The sequence below is a fragment of the Meriones unguiculatus genome, chromosome 5 (assembly GCF_030254825.1).
Source record: "Meriones unguiculatus strain TT.TT164.6M chromosome 5, Bangor_MerUng_6.1, whole genome shotgun sequence".
NCBI lineage: Eukaryota > Metazoa > Chordata > Mammalia > Rodentia > Muridae > Meriones > Meriones unguiculatus.
In genome coordinates this window covers 131,790,259-131,806,803 of record NC_083353.1, presented here as the reverse complement: position 1 = coordinate 131,806,803, position 16,545 = coordinate 131,790,259, and the positions used below count along the sequence as shown (strand labels likewise).

General features: G+C 46.9%; 1 protein-coding gene across 1 annotated transcript; it reads right to left on the bottom strand.

Moving 5' to 3' along the window:
* Positions 1 to 9,288: 9,288 nt before the first annotated feature.
* On the bottom strand, positions 9,289 to 15,414 carry Med21 (mediator complex subunit 21). The gene is made up of 4 exons (XM_021654073.2): positions 15,327 to 15,414; positions 12,524 to 12,638; positions 11,614 to 11,714; positions 9,289 to 11,017 (listed from the first exon to the last, which is right to left on the bottom strand). The coding sequence occupies exons 1-4, from the start codon at positions 15,366 to 15,368 to the stop codon at positions 10,841 to 10,843; spliced, it is 435 nt and encodes a 144-aa protein (XP_021509748.1). The 5' UTR covers positions 15,369 to 15,414; the 3' UTR covers positions 9,289 to 10,840.
* Between the last annotated feature and the right edge of the window lie 1,131 nt (positions 15,415 to 16,545).

The window sequence follows — 16,545 nt, the reverse complement described above, 5'->3', positions numbered from 1 at the left end:
GCACAGCACAGGTATGGAAGTCACCGACAGCCAGGGGGAGTGAGCGATCACGTGGCTCCCAGCGGCTCGGCGGCCTCTCCTTACCTCCCAGCCGTCTGGAGGCTACCCCCACTAGCGTTTTGAAACAGGGTCTTGCTCCACACCCCAGGCTGGTCTCCAGCTCTCTCAGCCTCCGCTCCCTGACTGAGCACTGGGACCACAGCGGCTTCCTCCCCGCCCAGCACCTAATTCAACTCCACTTCAAAAGCAGCTCATTGTATAACTCCGAGAATGGAGGCAGACATGGATAGGTAAAATAACTTTTAATTCCATTTTTTTTTCAATTTAGCAAATAACAGAAACAAAAAACTTGAATGAAATTATTCATGAGGCAAGACAGATGATTACTCAAGCCCAATAAATTGCTAAGAGCTAGAGAATTATTGAGTCATGTCTGGGTGTTATCTCTTGGAAGCCTGTTCTCCTCTAATGAGACTCACAAGGGGAGTGGATGGGGGGGGGGAGCCAGAGTCAGGATACGTTCTGTGAGAAAAAGGACCTATTTTCAGAAAGGGGGAGGAAGAGCCAGAAAGAAGGCTGCTCGCTCGGCTGTCATGTCTGTCACCAAGCATGCTTTGCTGTACTGCCCCCCTGCCCCCACCCCCTCACCCCCCCACCCCCCCCTGAGGGTGAGCCTTCCTCAGACTGAATGTCAGAAACCCAAAGGACAGGGCTGGGGCAGCGTAGAGGGAGGGACAGATCAGCCAGCAGGCTGAAGGAACAGATCTGAGGAAGCCAGTGGGCCTTGTTCCTGGGCCATCTCTGCTCTGCTGATCCAAGTGCTAACCCACATCATTAAACACTAAAAATACCTGCTCAGGATTTGCTCACACCCACAGGACCAGCCTGGCACCAGCTTGGGCCTTTGTCCAGCTGCAGAATTCCCCACTGGCCGGCAGACTACCACCTCAATTCCTCGGTGTGTTCTCCGATTTAGGAGGAAAAGGCTTCACACGAAGATGACCCAGTTTCCGGCTGAATAGAAAGTTTGTTTCACCATAGTGGAAATTTTGCAGAATGTTTTCAAAGTTTTAGGATACTGGGAAGGGGGATTTTTAAAGAGAAGTATTGAAAATATGGTACAAAAGATGTCAAAAATCCACCAATCGAGATTTACTTAGAAAATCCACCAAGCGAGAATCTATACAGACCCCAAAGCCACAGAGATGAAAAACAAGCAAAGCTGTTCTCTTGCTATCTCCCACCTCCGACTCTGCAAGGTTCAATGTGGCTTTTCATTACTTATACTGTGAAGGTATGTGATTAGTCAGTTAAGAAAAACTCACACTCACAGGACAGTACTTTTGTAGCATATGAGATGGGTGCCTTATCATGGTGACATGACACACACAGGCACACACACACATGCGCGCGCGCACACACACACACACCATGGTTACCTCCACTATTGTGGGAGTGCCGCCCACAGCCAGAGGTCCGGAGAGGAGCTCACATGGAGAGCGCCTGGGACTTCTGCTTTAGTGCAGGACTGCAGCCCACATGGCAACCTCCTCATGTGGGTGTGACTTCCGTGTCACCACATCTCCTGCGGACATGTCCTCACAAACGCTCTTCAGCGCCTCATGCAACCACGACTAAACATCCTTGTGGGCACCTGCGGATGCACAGGGCGTGGGCATGGCCCAGTCCCGCTGGGCGTGGCACCCTGACTTTCGCACCAGGCAGGAAAAGGAGGTCGTGGTGTAGAGAGAAAGCGCCAGGGGATCCAGCAGTGAGTGATACGCTTGCCAATCCTGTGAGTCGGAACGTCAAGATGAGCCTAAGAACAGGCTTGGTCCCCGAGTGGGCAGAAGCTTCCCAGGGCAGCGGGGCCGGGTCACAGCTCTCTTCCTGAGAGAGGGGTCACAGATGAAAATCAACAAAATCCTCACGGGTGGCGTCGGGTGGCGTCTCCAGGACCTAGTTTCAAGAAGACACTCATGAAGAGGAGGGTGCAAGAGACGGGGAGCCGACTCCTGGCTCTGGGGCCACAGCAGGAAACCTGGGTATGACACTCCTGTCACTCAGACTTCTGTGTCAGTGATCTGTGTGGGTGGGTGTTCACATGTGAAGGCGCCTGTGTGTCCTGAGACACGTGCATGTTGACATGCGTGTCCTGGGACACGTGTGCATTGTTGACATGTGTGGCCCGGCACACGTGCATGTTGATGTGTGTCCTGGGACATGTATGCATGGTTGAGGCCACTGTGCTGGACTATGGCGTTAAGGTCATCTTTGCCTTCTAGAACTCTGAGACGCCGTGCTAAGCGTGAGCCAGGGAGCCAGCACTCCCCACTGTGACGGTTCTGCCCACGGAGATCCACTCGGAAAGGCAATGGTGCTGGTTTGAGTGTCGCAGTCTCAGGCATTTGAACACTGGGCCCCGTTCGCTGCTGCTGTTGTGAGGCTTAGGTGGCCCGGAAGTGTGTCAATGGCAACGGAAAAGTCACTGATAGAGCAAGAAAACGCGTGTGGCTCCAGGACAGAGCGCCTGTACAGCGTGCAGGAGGCTCAGTCCCCACCACTGCGTACACAGATGGACAAACAACACACAGTGCATGTGATTCGGGTAGGCGACACAACCCTGTGATCGCTGAACCCGTAGTAGAGGCGGAAAGAGCAAACCCTCAGGGCCCTCTCTGGCTGCAGAGAGTTCAAAGCCGTCCTGGGCTCTTAGGACCCTGTCTCAGCCCAACACACAACCCGAACTGCGGTTAGCAGGCACTTGATCCACGCTTCAGAGCTCCCATATGTCACTTAGGTGATCCGAGTCCCCCGAGGAGATAACGGGCCTCAGGCGCCATACGGTGAAGCCACGTTCCTGCCTTACAAGGAAAGGGCATCTGTGAACCTCCCGGACAGCTTTCAGACAGCCACGGAGGGCTAGCTCCTGAGACGCAGTTTACCCTTGGGGAGTACCCAGCTCGTGTTAATGGTGAGGCTGTTGAGAGCGACCAGAGAGGAGAGAAACACCTTTAAACAGCACCACTGAGCCAGGGAGATGGCTCCGCAGGAAAAGGCCCGAAGCTTGATGGCCGAGTTCATCCCTGCGTCCACCTGCTGCAACGAGAGGGCTGATCCAGCCAGCCGTCCTGACCCACCTCCGTGCTGGGGCACGTGTGTCACACCTGAAAGAGGAACCTTAAAAGATTTCAAAGACGTTTACTGACCAGTGTCAGACTATATATGTGTGTGTGTGTGTGTGTGTGTGTGTGTGTGTATGCACGACATGGTGCAGTCAGGGCTCAGGCTCACAGCCAGTGTTTACGTTCTCCAGTATGGAGCTGTTCCAGGGATGTTCCACTAACGTTCAGACCTAGAGGGTTTTGTAGCAACAGTTAGGGCACTGGCAGCTGGGGCCGGGAAAAGGCTTGTTTGGCCATGGAGCACCGCCTAAGGTCTGCAATCCCTGGTTCCATATAAGAGGAAAAGATAACAGGAGGCGCCTTTCACGATCCCAATTTATGCCCGTTGGGCCCGAAGCCGGTGTTATGTTGGTTTTCTCGGTAGCTGTGTGATTTTCCAGAGAACCATGAGGGTAAAAAGCAATGCTGAGTCACCATGCAAGTCCTGAATTCTGTGCAGCGTGCGTTCCTCGGCAACTCTTCCATTGCTTTATTTAGCCAAAAGGAAAAAAAGCTGACAATGAGATTCCATGCCAGGCCTAGAAAAGCCTTCCTAAATTCTTGTGCATCAGCTGTTGTTAGAAATAATAAGCACAAACCACGGGAATCAAGCATAATCCATGCAAAAAATAAAGAGAGCGTTAGGCAGGGTTGGAGAAATGTCTTGCAGCAGCTCTTGGGAAAGGGAGACATGAGCTATATTTTACAAGTTGAAGAATTTGCGAGGAGCAGGCGTGGGGGGACCTCGGGTGGGTCAGGACCATGGAGGGGTAGAGACAAGGCACTGCTATGCTTGGCGAGAGGAAGAGGTCAGTGCTGTTTCAGGCAGCTATCCATATCCTCCTAGAGGCCATCGGAAGCTGAGGCAGCTGGGGTAGGTTGTGAGATCAGAGAGATCAGAACCGATGAGGGACGTGCTGTCCTTTCAGGGGACCAGGGCCCGACTCCCAGCACCCACATCACGTGTCGCATAACTGCCTGGACCTCCATCTGTGAGGAATCTGAAATCTTCTTCTGGCATGTGAGGGTACCTGCATTCATGTGCTCATACTCTGTGCTCTCTCTCTCTCTCTCTCTCTCTCACACACACACACACATACACACACACACACACACACACATGATTGTAACTGAAATCATGGACTGTAAAACTTGGATGTTCATATTTTAAATGAAAGGATTCAAAAGCAACTTTGGAAGATTTAAAGAAGATCAGGTGAAATGGTATAGAGCTGTCTATTATTGATGGCATACATAATTTCTACCAAAACGATAAAAATATTTCCAAATATCTGTTGCCACAAAGATTCAGAGGTGACTGTGACCCCACAGAGAGGTGACCCCACAGAGAGGTGACCCCACAGAGAGGTGACCGTGACCCCACAGAGAGGTGACCCCACAGAGAGATGACCCTGACCCCACAGAGAGGTGACCCCACAGAGAGATGACCCCACAGTCGTGTTATGTATCCCTTTTCCTTGAGGTGATAGATTGTGAAGTTTGGTAGCATTTTGCTTGTGCACACAGATAAATTCTCACATCGAGTGCTCTAAGTGACATTGCATTTGATCCTGGTGCCTGACCTTTCCACGGCAGGCTTAAATTTCACTACATGTCTACACACCAGTTTTCAGGTTAAAAAAATATTTGGTTGCTGTACATGAGTTTCTGCCTCCTGGATGGCACTAGTTCTGCTAGAATCGCGGCACTAATTTTCATTGGTGTTAGCGGACTTCAGGAAAATCAGTTTTCTGCTACCAGCTAGCTAATTTGGCCCTCTGCGGCAGAAAAACGGCTCCAGCCAGGGCCTGTGGAGAGCACAAACTTAGGGTCAAACTGCCCCCTCGTGGTCTTCTAAGATATTTGCCCTTGGCACGGAAGGGTTTTTTTTATTGAGGTTGTTATTATTTTGGTTTTTCAAGACAGCGTGTCTCTGTGTCCTCATGGCTCTCTAGAACTCACTCTGTAGACCAAGCTCACCTCAGACTCAGCAATCTGCTTGCCTCCACCTCCTGGGGAGCTGGGGTCAAAGGCCAAAGGCGCGCAGGCTAGCTAGTCCTTGAATTCTTGTTAAGGCTACTGAAGATTTTTCTACCAGATGCGGCTAGCCTGTTACACTTATGTATGTCAGTCTTACCCCTGGACTGTCCTTCATTTTCTCTACATAAATATTCTAGATTTATTTAATGTTTTGTTTGTTTTCTGGGTTAAAAATCTCGCTATCCAGCCCTAGTTGCCCAGCATTTTCTATGTAACTCAAGTTTGCCTCCATTTGAAACCCTCCTGCATCAGCCTCCCAGGCACACTCCACACCAGGCTCCTTCTGTTAGCTTTAAATAAGTTTTGCTTCACTTTTAAAAATATCGGAATTTTATCTTGTTTTGTGTTTCAAAGTCTTAGTGGCAGGCACAGGCACAAGAGAGACAGATGTGGCCGACTCACCTGGATCCAGGTTTCTGGGGAATGCGTCTGGTCTTGCAGGGTGGCGTGTGCTATGGTTAACACAGACCACGGTTAAGTATTTTAAAAATTCACTTATTTAGATAATCTATGTGTATGAATGTTCTGTCTGTATGTATGTCTGTACACCAGAAGAGGGCACTGGATCTCGTGGGACTACGGTTACAGATGGTTGTGGGCCACCGTGTAGTTGCTGAGCGTTGAACTCAGGACCTCGGGAAGAATAACCAGTGCTCTTAATCACTGAGCCGTCCCTTGAGTCCTATACATTATATGTGAAAATACCTTCTGTTTTTCCTTTCCCAACTTGTTTTTCTTCATTTATAGATTTTTAAAAGATGCTTGTCCTGGGTCAAGATGGTTTATTGTGTGATTCTCATTTTAATTGATTAGTGTGTTAAGTTACATTATTATATTTAACTAGAGCAAAGATCGCATTAACTGTAAAATGCATTATTGCATTTCAAAGTGATCACTGAAAGTTAGTTTAAAAAAATAAACATCTAACTGGGAAAAATAGGGCTGGAGAGATGGCTCAGCGGATAAGAGCACAGACTGCTCCAACACAGGTCCTGAGTTCAATTCCCAGCAACCACATGGTGGCTCACAACCATCTATACTGGAATCTGATGCCCTCTTTTGGTGTGCAGATGTACATGCAGATAGAACACTCATACATAAAATGTTTTTAAAAATAAATAAATAAATTGGGAAAAATATGAAGTTACTTATTTTCTAAAAGTAAAATTACAAATTACCATGCATTCATTTCTGAGATAAAATAGATTCAGAATGATGCATTCAATTGTCTAATTGCCAGCACATTTGATTTGCTGATATTTTTCAAGTTTATTAGTGAAATAGGCTGTAATTTTTATTTTGGGACTACCATTATCAAATCTTGGCAATTGGCTTTTCCTATATTTTGTGCAAAATTGGAATTCAAAGACCAAATTTTTTAGATATTGATTTTCTTATTTATTTATCTTGAGATACAGTCTCAGTATGTATCCCTGTCTGGCCTGGAACTGGCCATATAAACCAGGCCAGCCTCCTCACAGAGATCTGCAGGCTGGCCTCCTCACAGAGATCTGCAGGCTGGCCTCCTCACAGAGAGCAGCAGTGTAGGTAGCCAGTCACGTGATTACAAACACAAGCAAGGACTGAGGGGACACGGAGGGTGGGGACAGCTGTCCTCTGGGGAAAGGAATGGTCTGAGGGTCCTCTTGCACAGATATGAAGAAAAGTGACCCCAGGGTGACCAAGAACAGGTGCTGCCTGAGGAAAGGGCACCCAGAGGTCTTATTTTGGGGGCGAAATGTGCACAGTCAACTAATGAAGAACAAAGTGACAGGCTGTCAGAAGCATGACATGGGAGACAGTTTAAAGAGCTCTGACTGTGCCTCTGAGGGACAGATTATCTAGGTCATCTTTTTTGAGGGTGAAGAGTGGTTTTGCTTATTCCTTTTTAAGATGGCTAATGTACCTAGGTATCCTTGGCTGTCCTGAAACTCACTATGTAGACCAGGCCGGCTTTGAGCTCATGGCAATCTTCCTCCCTCTGCTTCCCCAGTCCTGGGATTACAGACTTAGCATAAGGCCCAGCTTCCACAAGATTCTTCAACCGAGGATCTTGTCACATTCTCAAGTCCTAAAGCCTCCATTCTATGATCTCAGATTGATATATAGATGGATGGATAGGTAGGTAGATGTGTAGATAGATAGGTGGTTGGTATCTAGATAGGTAAATAGATAGGTAGGTAGATAGGTGGTAGGTAGGTAGGTAGATAGGTAGATATTCCAATATTCTCTGGAAGGTCCAAAGGATGCTCTTTGGAGAGATGGCTTAGTGGTAGGGAGCAATGACTGCTCTTGCAGAGGACCTGGGTTCAGTTCTGCATCTACACAGTGAGCTTCAGGACAGCCAGCCAGGGCTATGTAGAGAGACCTTGTCTCAAAGAAAAACAAAACAAACAAACAAAAAACCCCAAAACAAAAACCTAGCATAAAGAACCAGTAACTCCAGCTGGCCTTGGCAAGTATAGACCTGGCTCCTGGCTACTCAAGAGATACAGAAAATGGCAAATCCAAGGTCTGCTTGGGCTCAGTGAGATCAGGGCAACTTAGAGAGACATGATCTAAAAATAAACAGTAAAAAGAGGACTGGGGATATAGGGCAGAGGTTGAGTCTTTGTGAAGGAAGAACAAGGCTCTGGATTCAATTTTTATACACACCACCACCAAAACATAAATAAAAATCTCTAATTTCATAGTGTCCATGCTGACATGCAAGTTTTCCCATTATTACATATATACAAACATATCACACACACATACATACAAATGTGTGTTTCTGTTTTTGTTTTGAGGCAGGTTTCTCTATGTAGCCTTGGCTGTCCTGAACTTGCTCTGTTTGCTCAAGAGATTCACCTGCTTCTGCCTTCCAAGTGCTGGGGTTAAAAGGTGTGTGCCACCAAGCCTGGCACAGTATTACATATATTTAATGCTATCAAGGTTAGAGTTGGTTGACGAAAGGAATTCTACGAAGCAGTGGCTAGTGCTGCAAGGTGCTATGGTTTCAACTGTTGATGCAGAAGGCATCCAGTGAGCAGACAGCACTAGGGCCCTGGCCCCATGCCAATGGTAAGGTAGCAGTTTCTACACAGGCAAGTGCCCATGTTCTGTTCAGTGCCACATTATCAGTTCTGTCACCTTTTACACGCCTGTACATGACATTATTTTGAATGACATTTTGTCCTCTTCCTTTTGGGCCTTTACTTTTTCCAGCTCTTCTTGAGTTTTGTGTGTGTGCCAATCCCCTGATCAAGTCACTCATTCCTGTACTATCTGTAGGTCTCAGTTTCATGGCCATATTCCTTGAACCTACCTTACCAGTAATTTTGGTACAATTAAAAATGGTAGGAGGAGCAGGGCATGGTGGCACAGGCCTTTAATCTCAGCACTCAGGGAGGCAGAGGCACATGGATCACTGTGAGTTTAAGGTCAGCCTGGTCTACAAAGTGAGTCCAGGACAACCAAGGGTGCACAAAGAAGCCCTGTCTTGACAAACAAAACAAAACAAACAAACAAACAAACAAACAAACAAACGGTAGGAAGGACACAAGCCAGAAATCTGGATTTGTTCTGATACTATTAAATGAAAGGTCTTAATGTTCCCACTGCTGTGGTAAATGACAGCTCAAGGTAAAAGTTCACCTCTCACATAGTTACTTGCCTTGTTAGAAAGGGTCTACTCAGGTTGATAATGAAAGCAAAATGCCAGAATAAACTTTATATTGAATGGCACACCGAGACTCCAGGAAATAACATGAGTTACACCCAACTTACCCCTATATCCTATAAAGGGATCCAGAGGAGACTCTTGGGAGCACTGGCCGCTCTTGCAGAGGACCTGGGTTCAGTTTCCAGTACTTAAATGGTGGCTCCCAACTATCTGTAACTCCAGTTCCAGATCTGATGGAACTGGTCTCCGGCGGCACCAGGCACACACGTGGTGTGCAGGCATATGAAGGCAAACACCATTACTGAAAAGAATGTTATTGTCTTTAAAAGGCCCCAATGGCTGTTGTTCACTGTGAAGTGAGTGGTGGGGGAGGTAGAGCAATGGGAGACTATGACCAAACCCCCATAAACAAGGACAACATTCTAATGACAGGTTTTATAAGATTTAATAATAAATGACTGTCACAAAGTGCTATAACAACAACAAAAAAGAAAAAAGAAAAGAAAAGAAGAGAAGAGAAGAGAAGAGAAAAGAAAAGAAAAGAAAAGAAAAGAAAAGAAAAGAAAAGAAAAGAAAAGAAAAGAAAAGGAAGGTTTACGCTTAACCAATAAATTGTTACAACTTTTGTAGCTAGGGCAGGTCCTCCTGAACTTTGAAACACAGTATTTTTCAAGAACTATAGAGAGCCTGATTCTGAAGGAAATCAGAACACGGGATATTTTTCCTGAGGGTTTTTCAGAAACCTATGAGTCTAGAAAACAACAGTGAGGCCAGAAATTGGATGAGTAATCCCAGTTGCAAAGGCTGATACAATTACCAGCAATAACTGTACAATAATTGCAAGAAACATTACTGAGTTACTGACGTATATACTGACCTGTAGCCTGTGTGTGCGCATAGAAACACACTCACGCACAGTCCAGTACTTAGATTAAAACAGAACAGGTTTACTTGTTAACAGGGTCAGAAAGAGAGCAAGAGGACGCACGTGTCGCTGCTGCAGGGTGCAGGCTCCAGTGTGCAGTGCCCACGCCTTGGTGCACAAACATCCGCAACTCCAGTTCCAGGAGAGCTGATGCTCTTCTGGCCTCCGCGGGCCCTAGCATGTACACGGTACACACACGCAAACGCCAGCAAAACACATACAATCAATAAACCCAATAAAAACTTTTTTAAATATCAGAAGTACTTTCAGGTACAGAGAATGTAAAAGAATCAACAATTCAAAAAACGTAACTCATTATGAAGACATGTAAATTAAGAATATGGGAAAGTAGGTTAAAATTATTTCAACATGGTTCAGGGTGAGATATTCTCACAGTATCACTGGAATTCCCTGGACAGCAAAGACTTCTTTGTCAAAACAAAGGTAGAGACAAGCTAGAAAGTGTGATATTCTGGAAGAAAGCTTTTCACAGATGAACAGATGTCTACTTCCTTTTTGCTCTAATTCAGAAACTTTTGCTCAAAGTAAAATTTATGCAGTGGCACCTTTAAAGAGGCAGGACACATATCTAAATGGAAAAGTCCCGTATCTCTGCCTTTAAGGTCAGTTATTTCGATCTGTGGAAGGGCCGCAATGACACAACAGAGGTCAGAACTGGGGATGTATGGCCGGTGGCAAAGTGCTTACCTAGCATACACAAGATGTACCCAAAAAGAAAAACAAACAAGACCCACAAAACAAAACAAAGAGCTGTCCTGTGCATCACTGTTTAATTGTATCAGGGACATTGGTATCTACCCTGAAAATTCTAGTCAGATAAGAAACAACGGCATAATGATGCTGAAGATGATTCAACTGCAATTTACAGCTCTTTCCTTATCAAGAATGAACACAGAAAACTACACTAGCTACAAAGGTGACAGTCAAGACATGTTGCTCTGCAGCTGCCGGCTCACATCCGCATCTGATGCTGAATCCTTAGTGCAATTCACACAGCTCTTCTCAGTCACACGCTGTCCGTCGACGCTAGGAGTCCGGAAGGGCCTGGCTGTGGGTGACACTTCTGGTCTTCAGCTGCGACTGTGCAATGTCAGCAAGTGCACTCTGGATCTTTTCGAGAAGCATGTCTCCCCGGTAGACAACATCCTCCAGGCATGTGGCAGCTTCATGGTTCTCTTCTTCTAGCTTATATAAACTAGCAGCCTTTATAAAACACGAAATTTAATATATTCAGAGGTAAACCCAACAGAAACTAAAGTACAAGGATTTATTTAAAAATCAGAATGGCTTTCCAACCACTGCGTTTTATCTTGAATAGCAGGTATATTAAAGACTAATCTTCAATCAGAATATACGCATGTGTGTGTGCCCTGTTTGCACACTGCTGGCAGACATTTGTTCCACATTCAGAAGATCATTCTCCACTCACTCTCTGCTAGTTAAACAAAGTGAGGAGCGTTAGGTAGGAGGCTTCTGCCAAAGATGAAGCTGCTCACTGCTGATGCCACCTTGAACAAACCTGATCTTACCTTTTAGGTCAAAATTGGACAAGCATTCAGCACAATCTCCCAGAGGCTGTGCTAGTCACACTTAACAAAACTCCCAGGTAGGGCTGGTTACAACTCAGAGGCAGAGTTTGTCTAGTATGTGAGACCCCGGATTTGACCACAAAATAACCGCACAAAACCAAACAAATGCCCAAATACCTCCCATTTAAATTTAATATTGAATTGATCATAATCCCCTTTAATTCAAAGGTCTACACTACCAGTAGTTTCATCAAAAGAAAAAAGTTTTACCTGTAAAGCAGCTGTAGATTCTTCACTGGGTAAAGAATCTATCAAAACATCAATATCTTTCGCTGTGCGTGCAATCAGTGCTGCAAAAAGCTGGGCGTACTCTAAAGAAAAGCATTAAATTATCAGAATCTTACATTTTTCATAAGCAGAAATTATAAAATAGTAAAACTAGAAAAATTAAGCTAACTTTTATATACAATAATTCTAATGGTGAAAGCATAGGTTTTAGCATATCAATACTACTTATACATTTAATATTAATTCAAGTTGGGAATTAGTGTTCTATGTAATTTTATTAGGACAACATTTTGGTACCTTGAGCAAAGGAATCCATAAATGAGATCTTTTTTTTTTTTTGTTCTTCGAGACAGGGTTTCTCTGTGTAGCCCTGGCTGTCTGGAACTTGCTGTGTAGACCAGGCTGGCCTTGAACTCACAGAGATTCACCTGCCTCTGCCTTCTGAGTGCTGGGATTAAAGGTGTGCATCACTGCCTGGCTGAGATGCTCTTCTTATTAAGGTCATACAAGCAAAATTCCACTCAACTCATACAAGCTTTCCTCTAAGGGAGTAACAATCTCTATTGGACATGAACAGAATTATGAGGCTTATGAATTGAGCTGATAAATTCATTCCTGGGCCAATGAAATGGTTTTAGAGATAAAGGGCACTTGCCACCAAGTCTAACGACCTGAGTTTGAGCCCCAGAACCCACAAAATAGGAGAGAACAGCTCCAGATCCTTGCATGCTATGGCAAGCACACCCACATATACACCAAATAACTAAGTGTTAAAAAAAAAAAATTGTCAAAATTTACAGTAATATACTCCAACTACAGACACATTTTTTTTTCTTTTACAAAGAAGCTATAAATTGTAGAAGAAACGTCAGTCAAACTAAGCAGACCTCACCTTCGGTAGGATTGGCTGGCTGGTCTTTATTGATTGCTGTTTGGATATTACTAAAAGAGGCAGGAGGGCCGCACTGCTGTAATACTCCAATGGCATTACAAAACTGGTCTGCAAGCTTGAGCAAAAAGAAAAGGATGTCAAGGTTACAAAGAGTTATCAAGTTTAAGGACATTATGAGAAATAGCAACAATTTCTTCCTAATAATGGTCCCTAAGCAAACTCCTCAGAAAAGGGATCTTTTTACAGGAAATGACCCGGTTATTACTAACAACGACAGCCTTGGCAATGCAGCTGAACATGCACCTTCCGGCACCTATTTACACCTAGTGTGGATTAAATGGTTTAATCATACAAAGAAATGTCATTCTGTTATCAGTATAGTAAAATTAAATTTGGTATCAATCCAGCATAAAGAATTGATTCATAAAAACCAGGTGGTGGTGTCACTTGCCTTCAATCCCGGCACTCGGGAGGCAGAGGCAGGCACATCTCTGAGTTTGAGACCGCCAACCTGGTCTACAGAGTGAGCTCCAGGACAGCCAGGGCTACACAGAGAAACCCTGTCTTGAGGGGGGAGGAGAAGAAAGGAAGGAGGAGGAGGAGGAAGGAGGAAGAGGAGGAAAGAAATAAAGGAGAAGGAAGAAGAAAGAAAAAGGAAGAAGAGGAGGAGGGCAGAGAAGGCTGAAGGTTCAGCCATAGTGATTTGTCTTCTCTGAGTGCTTCTGGAAGTTGAGCCCTCAAGAGAAGTCTGCTCACAAGCAAAGCCGCATCGCCACCCCAGCAGATGCACAGCTTGCAACAGAAAAACGAATGCTAAATGGTTAAGAGCACTGGCTGCTTTTGCAGAGGACCTGGGTTCAATTCCCAAGACCTACATGGCAGCTCACAACTGTAACTCTAGTTTCAGAGGACCTGACAGACTCTTCTGGTCTCTATAGGAACCAGACCCACATGGTACACAGGCTTACATGAAGCAAAAACATTCATACACATAAAAAAGAAAAGGAATAAGAGAAAGACCCATTGCTTATCTGTTTAAAAAATGACAAGCACTGTATATAAACATTAGAAACGAAAATGCCAGAGCTTCTGTACTCATGGCATGGGTGTTTCCAGATGAGAGAAGAAATGTTAACAGTGCTCTATGCTCCAATGTCCTTTAGCACTTAGAGCTGAAAACAACTCACTCTCACTCCCCAGCCGTGAGTGGGGTTTGCATCATCTGAAGTCTCTTGAGCTTCTGACATCTTTCTAAGGCCCTTGAGGACTAGCTCTTTGTAAACACATTGCCTCCAGACACAGGAGGCATCCGCATAGCTCAATTACCACTTCTCCTGAGAGAAGTCAAGACCATCCTCACCACCCACCTACATGAATACAAATTTTTCTGATAAGGTCCTACACAATGTTAAGATTTGTAAAACTTCAAAGGAGTAACTTCTTGGAAGGTTTGGCAGACAGCCCAGGGAACCTTTGCAAAGCAGAATTTACGTTGGTGAATTCATCAACATTTAAGAGCTGGCCCTCAACTTAAGAATTACTTTATTTACAGAGTAGGGCAGTTTTCTGACAGGTAGATTCACAATCTCAGAATAATGTATTACCAAGAAGCCACGTTATAGCCTTCCTGCAAGAAAAACACTGACCAGAGGACTATATCCGGGTCCGTGTAGTGCCCCATCCCCCTCGGGCATACACTGTGCAGCCACTTTACCTAGGACTTCCAACTACAACCAGCATGGCACTAAGACATCGTAACTACCATGGAAAACTGTTGCACTCTTAATGGAGACAGGCAGCGGTAGCTGTTTCTTTGAGTCAGTGTCTCTCTACACAGCCTCGGCTGTCCCGGAACTCTTTTCGGAGATCCGCCTGCCTCTGCCTCGCAGTGCTGGGTTAAAGGAGTGCGCCACCACTCCGGCTCAGCACGTCTTAGCTTTCGTGTACTTCGTGTACAATGAGCAAGAATGACAGGCAGACGGGACAGTTTCGAAGGTAGCGGTCTTCGGGGGCTTTTGTTGTTGTACATTTGATGATTCCCAAGCTGCTTAATTTAACCTGGCTGCTTAACTGCCCAGCCGGTCTCCGCAGTGAGATCCATGTCAGCCAGGGCTACACCATGAGACCATCTCAGAACAAAACATAAGCAACCCCTGTGCACACTCACTGTGCAGGAGCGTCTCTTTTCACCTGTAAGGGCCTCTAGGGAAGATCCTAACGCAGACATAAACAAGTGGGAAGAAACCAAGACCCAGCATCTGGACTCCGGCAGGGATCGGCAGCCCAGACAGCATCCTGCCCACTCCTGCACAACCTGCACACACTCAAACACTGAACGCTGCTGTGGCCGTTGGTGTTTGGTTTTCTGAGATCGGATGTCACGCTGGAACTCAGGCTGGCCCGAAGCTCGCAGCGATCCTCCTGCCTCAGCCTTGTGAGTTCGGGGATCAAGGTGGGATCCGCCTGACAAGTTAAACTCGAAACTACACACAGCAGGGCTTAGGCCTGTCCCGCCCCAACAAGGAAGGGTCCGGAAGCACCCCGGGCCGGAGCACCTTGATGCCCCCCCAGTCCAGGCCCCCGGGCCCCCCAGGCCAGGCTGCAGGATCCCCAGCTCAGGCCAGGCCCCCGGGCCCCCCAGGCCAGGCCGCCCGTCCCCTCAGACCCCGCCCGCGGGCTCCGTGAGGCCTCCCGCGCGCGCCTCCGCGGCGTCCTCCCTGCGCGCTCCCCGCGGCGGAGCCTCGTCCCTCCTCCCTCTCTTCTCGTCAGGAAAGAAAGGAGCCGAACAGAAGGAAAGCCTCACCGAGTTCACAGCGTCCTGCAGCTGCGTGAGCCGATCAGCCATGTTGGCCGCGCACGCAAACGGACGCCCGAGCTCGCTCCGCCGCGATTGGGCACTTTATAGCAGGTCTGGGCCAATCACAGGGCTTCTTTCTCGAGGGGCGTGGCCAGGGAAGCACGCTGCCCCGGGAGGGGCGGGGCTAGCCTGCGGCGGAAGTCCGGGCGGCGGGACCCGGGGCTAGCTGAGTGCTCCAGGGGAGACGCGGCCTCCGGGGAGGGCTCCGCGTCCACACTGCAAGGAGATGTGGCGGCTTGGCGCTTCCTCCCTGCTGCCTTAGCTTTGTCTGAGGACTGTGTAGTCCTGCTCGTCTGCAGTGTGTTTTGTTCGTGTGGGTTTTCTCGCATCGTCTGGAAGGCTTGTTTTCCTTTCCTTTCACTTTCCAGCCCAAACACGAGCGGTTCCAACATTTAATCCAACAGATTATCATTCGCCGGGGATCAAAATGGCCAAAGGGGTGTCCTGTTAGTTTAGGGCAGGGCTGTTTACTCAGCTGGAGACTAGATTCGTGCTTAATTCTGCTTAGGACCTCCTGGGGAAACTCATAGCCAGGAATGGAACACTAAACACTGAACAGCGCTGTGCTGAGGAACGAAGTCAGGTAAAGGTGAAAAGAGGGAAGAAGAGCATTTAAAGAAGCAGGTTGTCAGCACAGGTAACTAACGTTTTCCATGTGGCTGTGTGGAAAAGTGTGCGGAAAGAAGGGTTCGGAGGGGAGGGAAGGACTCCGTGATGGAAGAGAGTTTCCAGGGAAATAAGCACGTTAGGCGGGGTCAGCCTTAAGGAAGATCAGCTTCAGAAGTTTAAAATTGGGACCTGTTGAGGGTTTCCTCAGGACGAGTGAGCAGAAAGGTTATTTCTGCTAGCCTGGGGGTGATCTGATGGAAATGGTGCCTGGTCTGCACACCTCTGACACACTCTGTCATAGGCTGATTGTTCCTGGTGTCAGGTGGGTGGGTATGTTAGCCTGTTTTCTGTTGCCGCAAGCGAGTGGCACAGACGTGCCCTTACAGAGAACACTGACTAAACTGTTCTGGGGGCTGGGAAGTCCGCTGTCAAGGTGCTAACAACTTGAGAGAGCCTTCTTGGTAAGTCCTGACAGAGCAGGACATAACACGGAGAGGCTGTTGTGAGAAGATTGCTCAGACATAGTTTAAGCTGACAGATAATCTTTATTAGACAG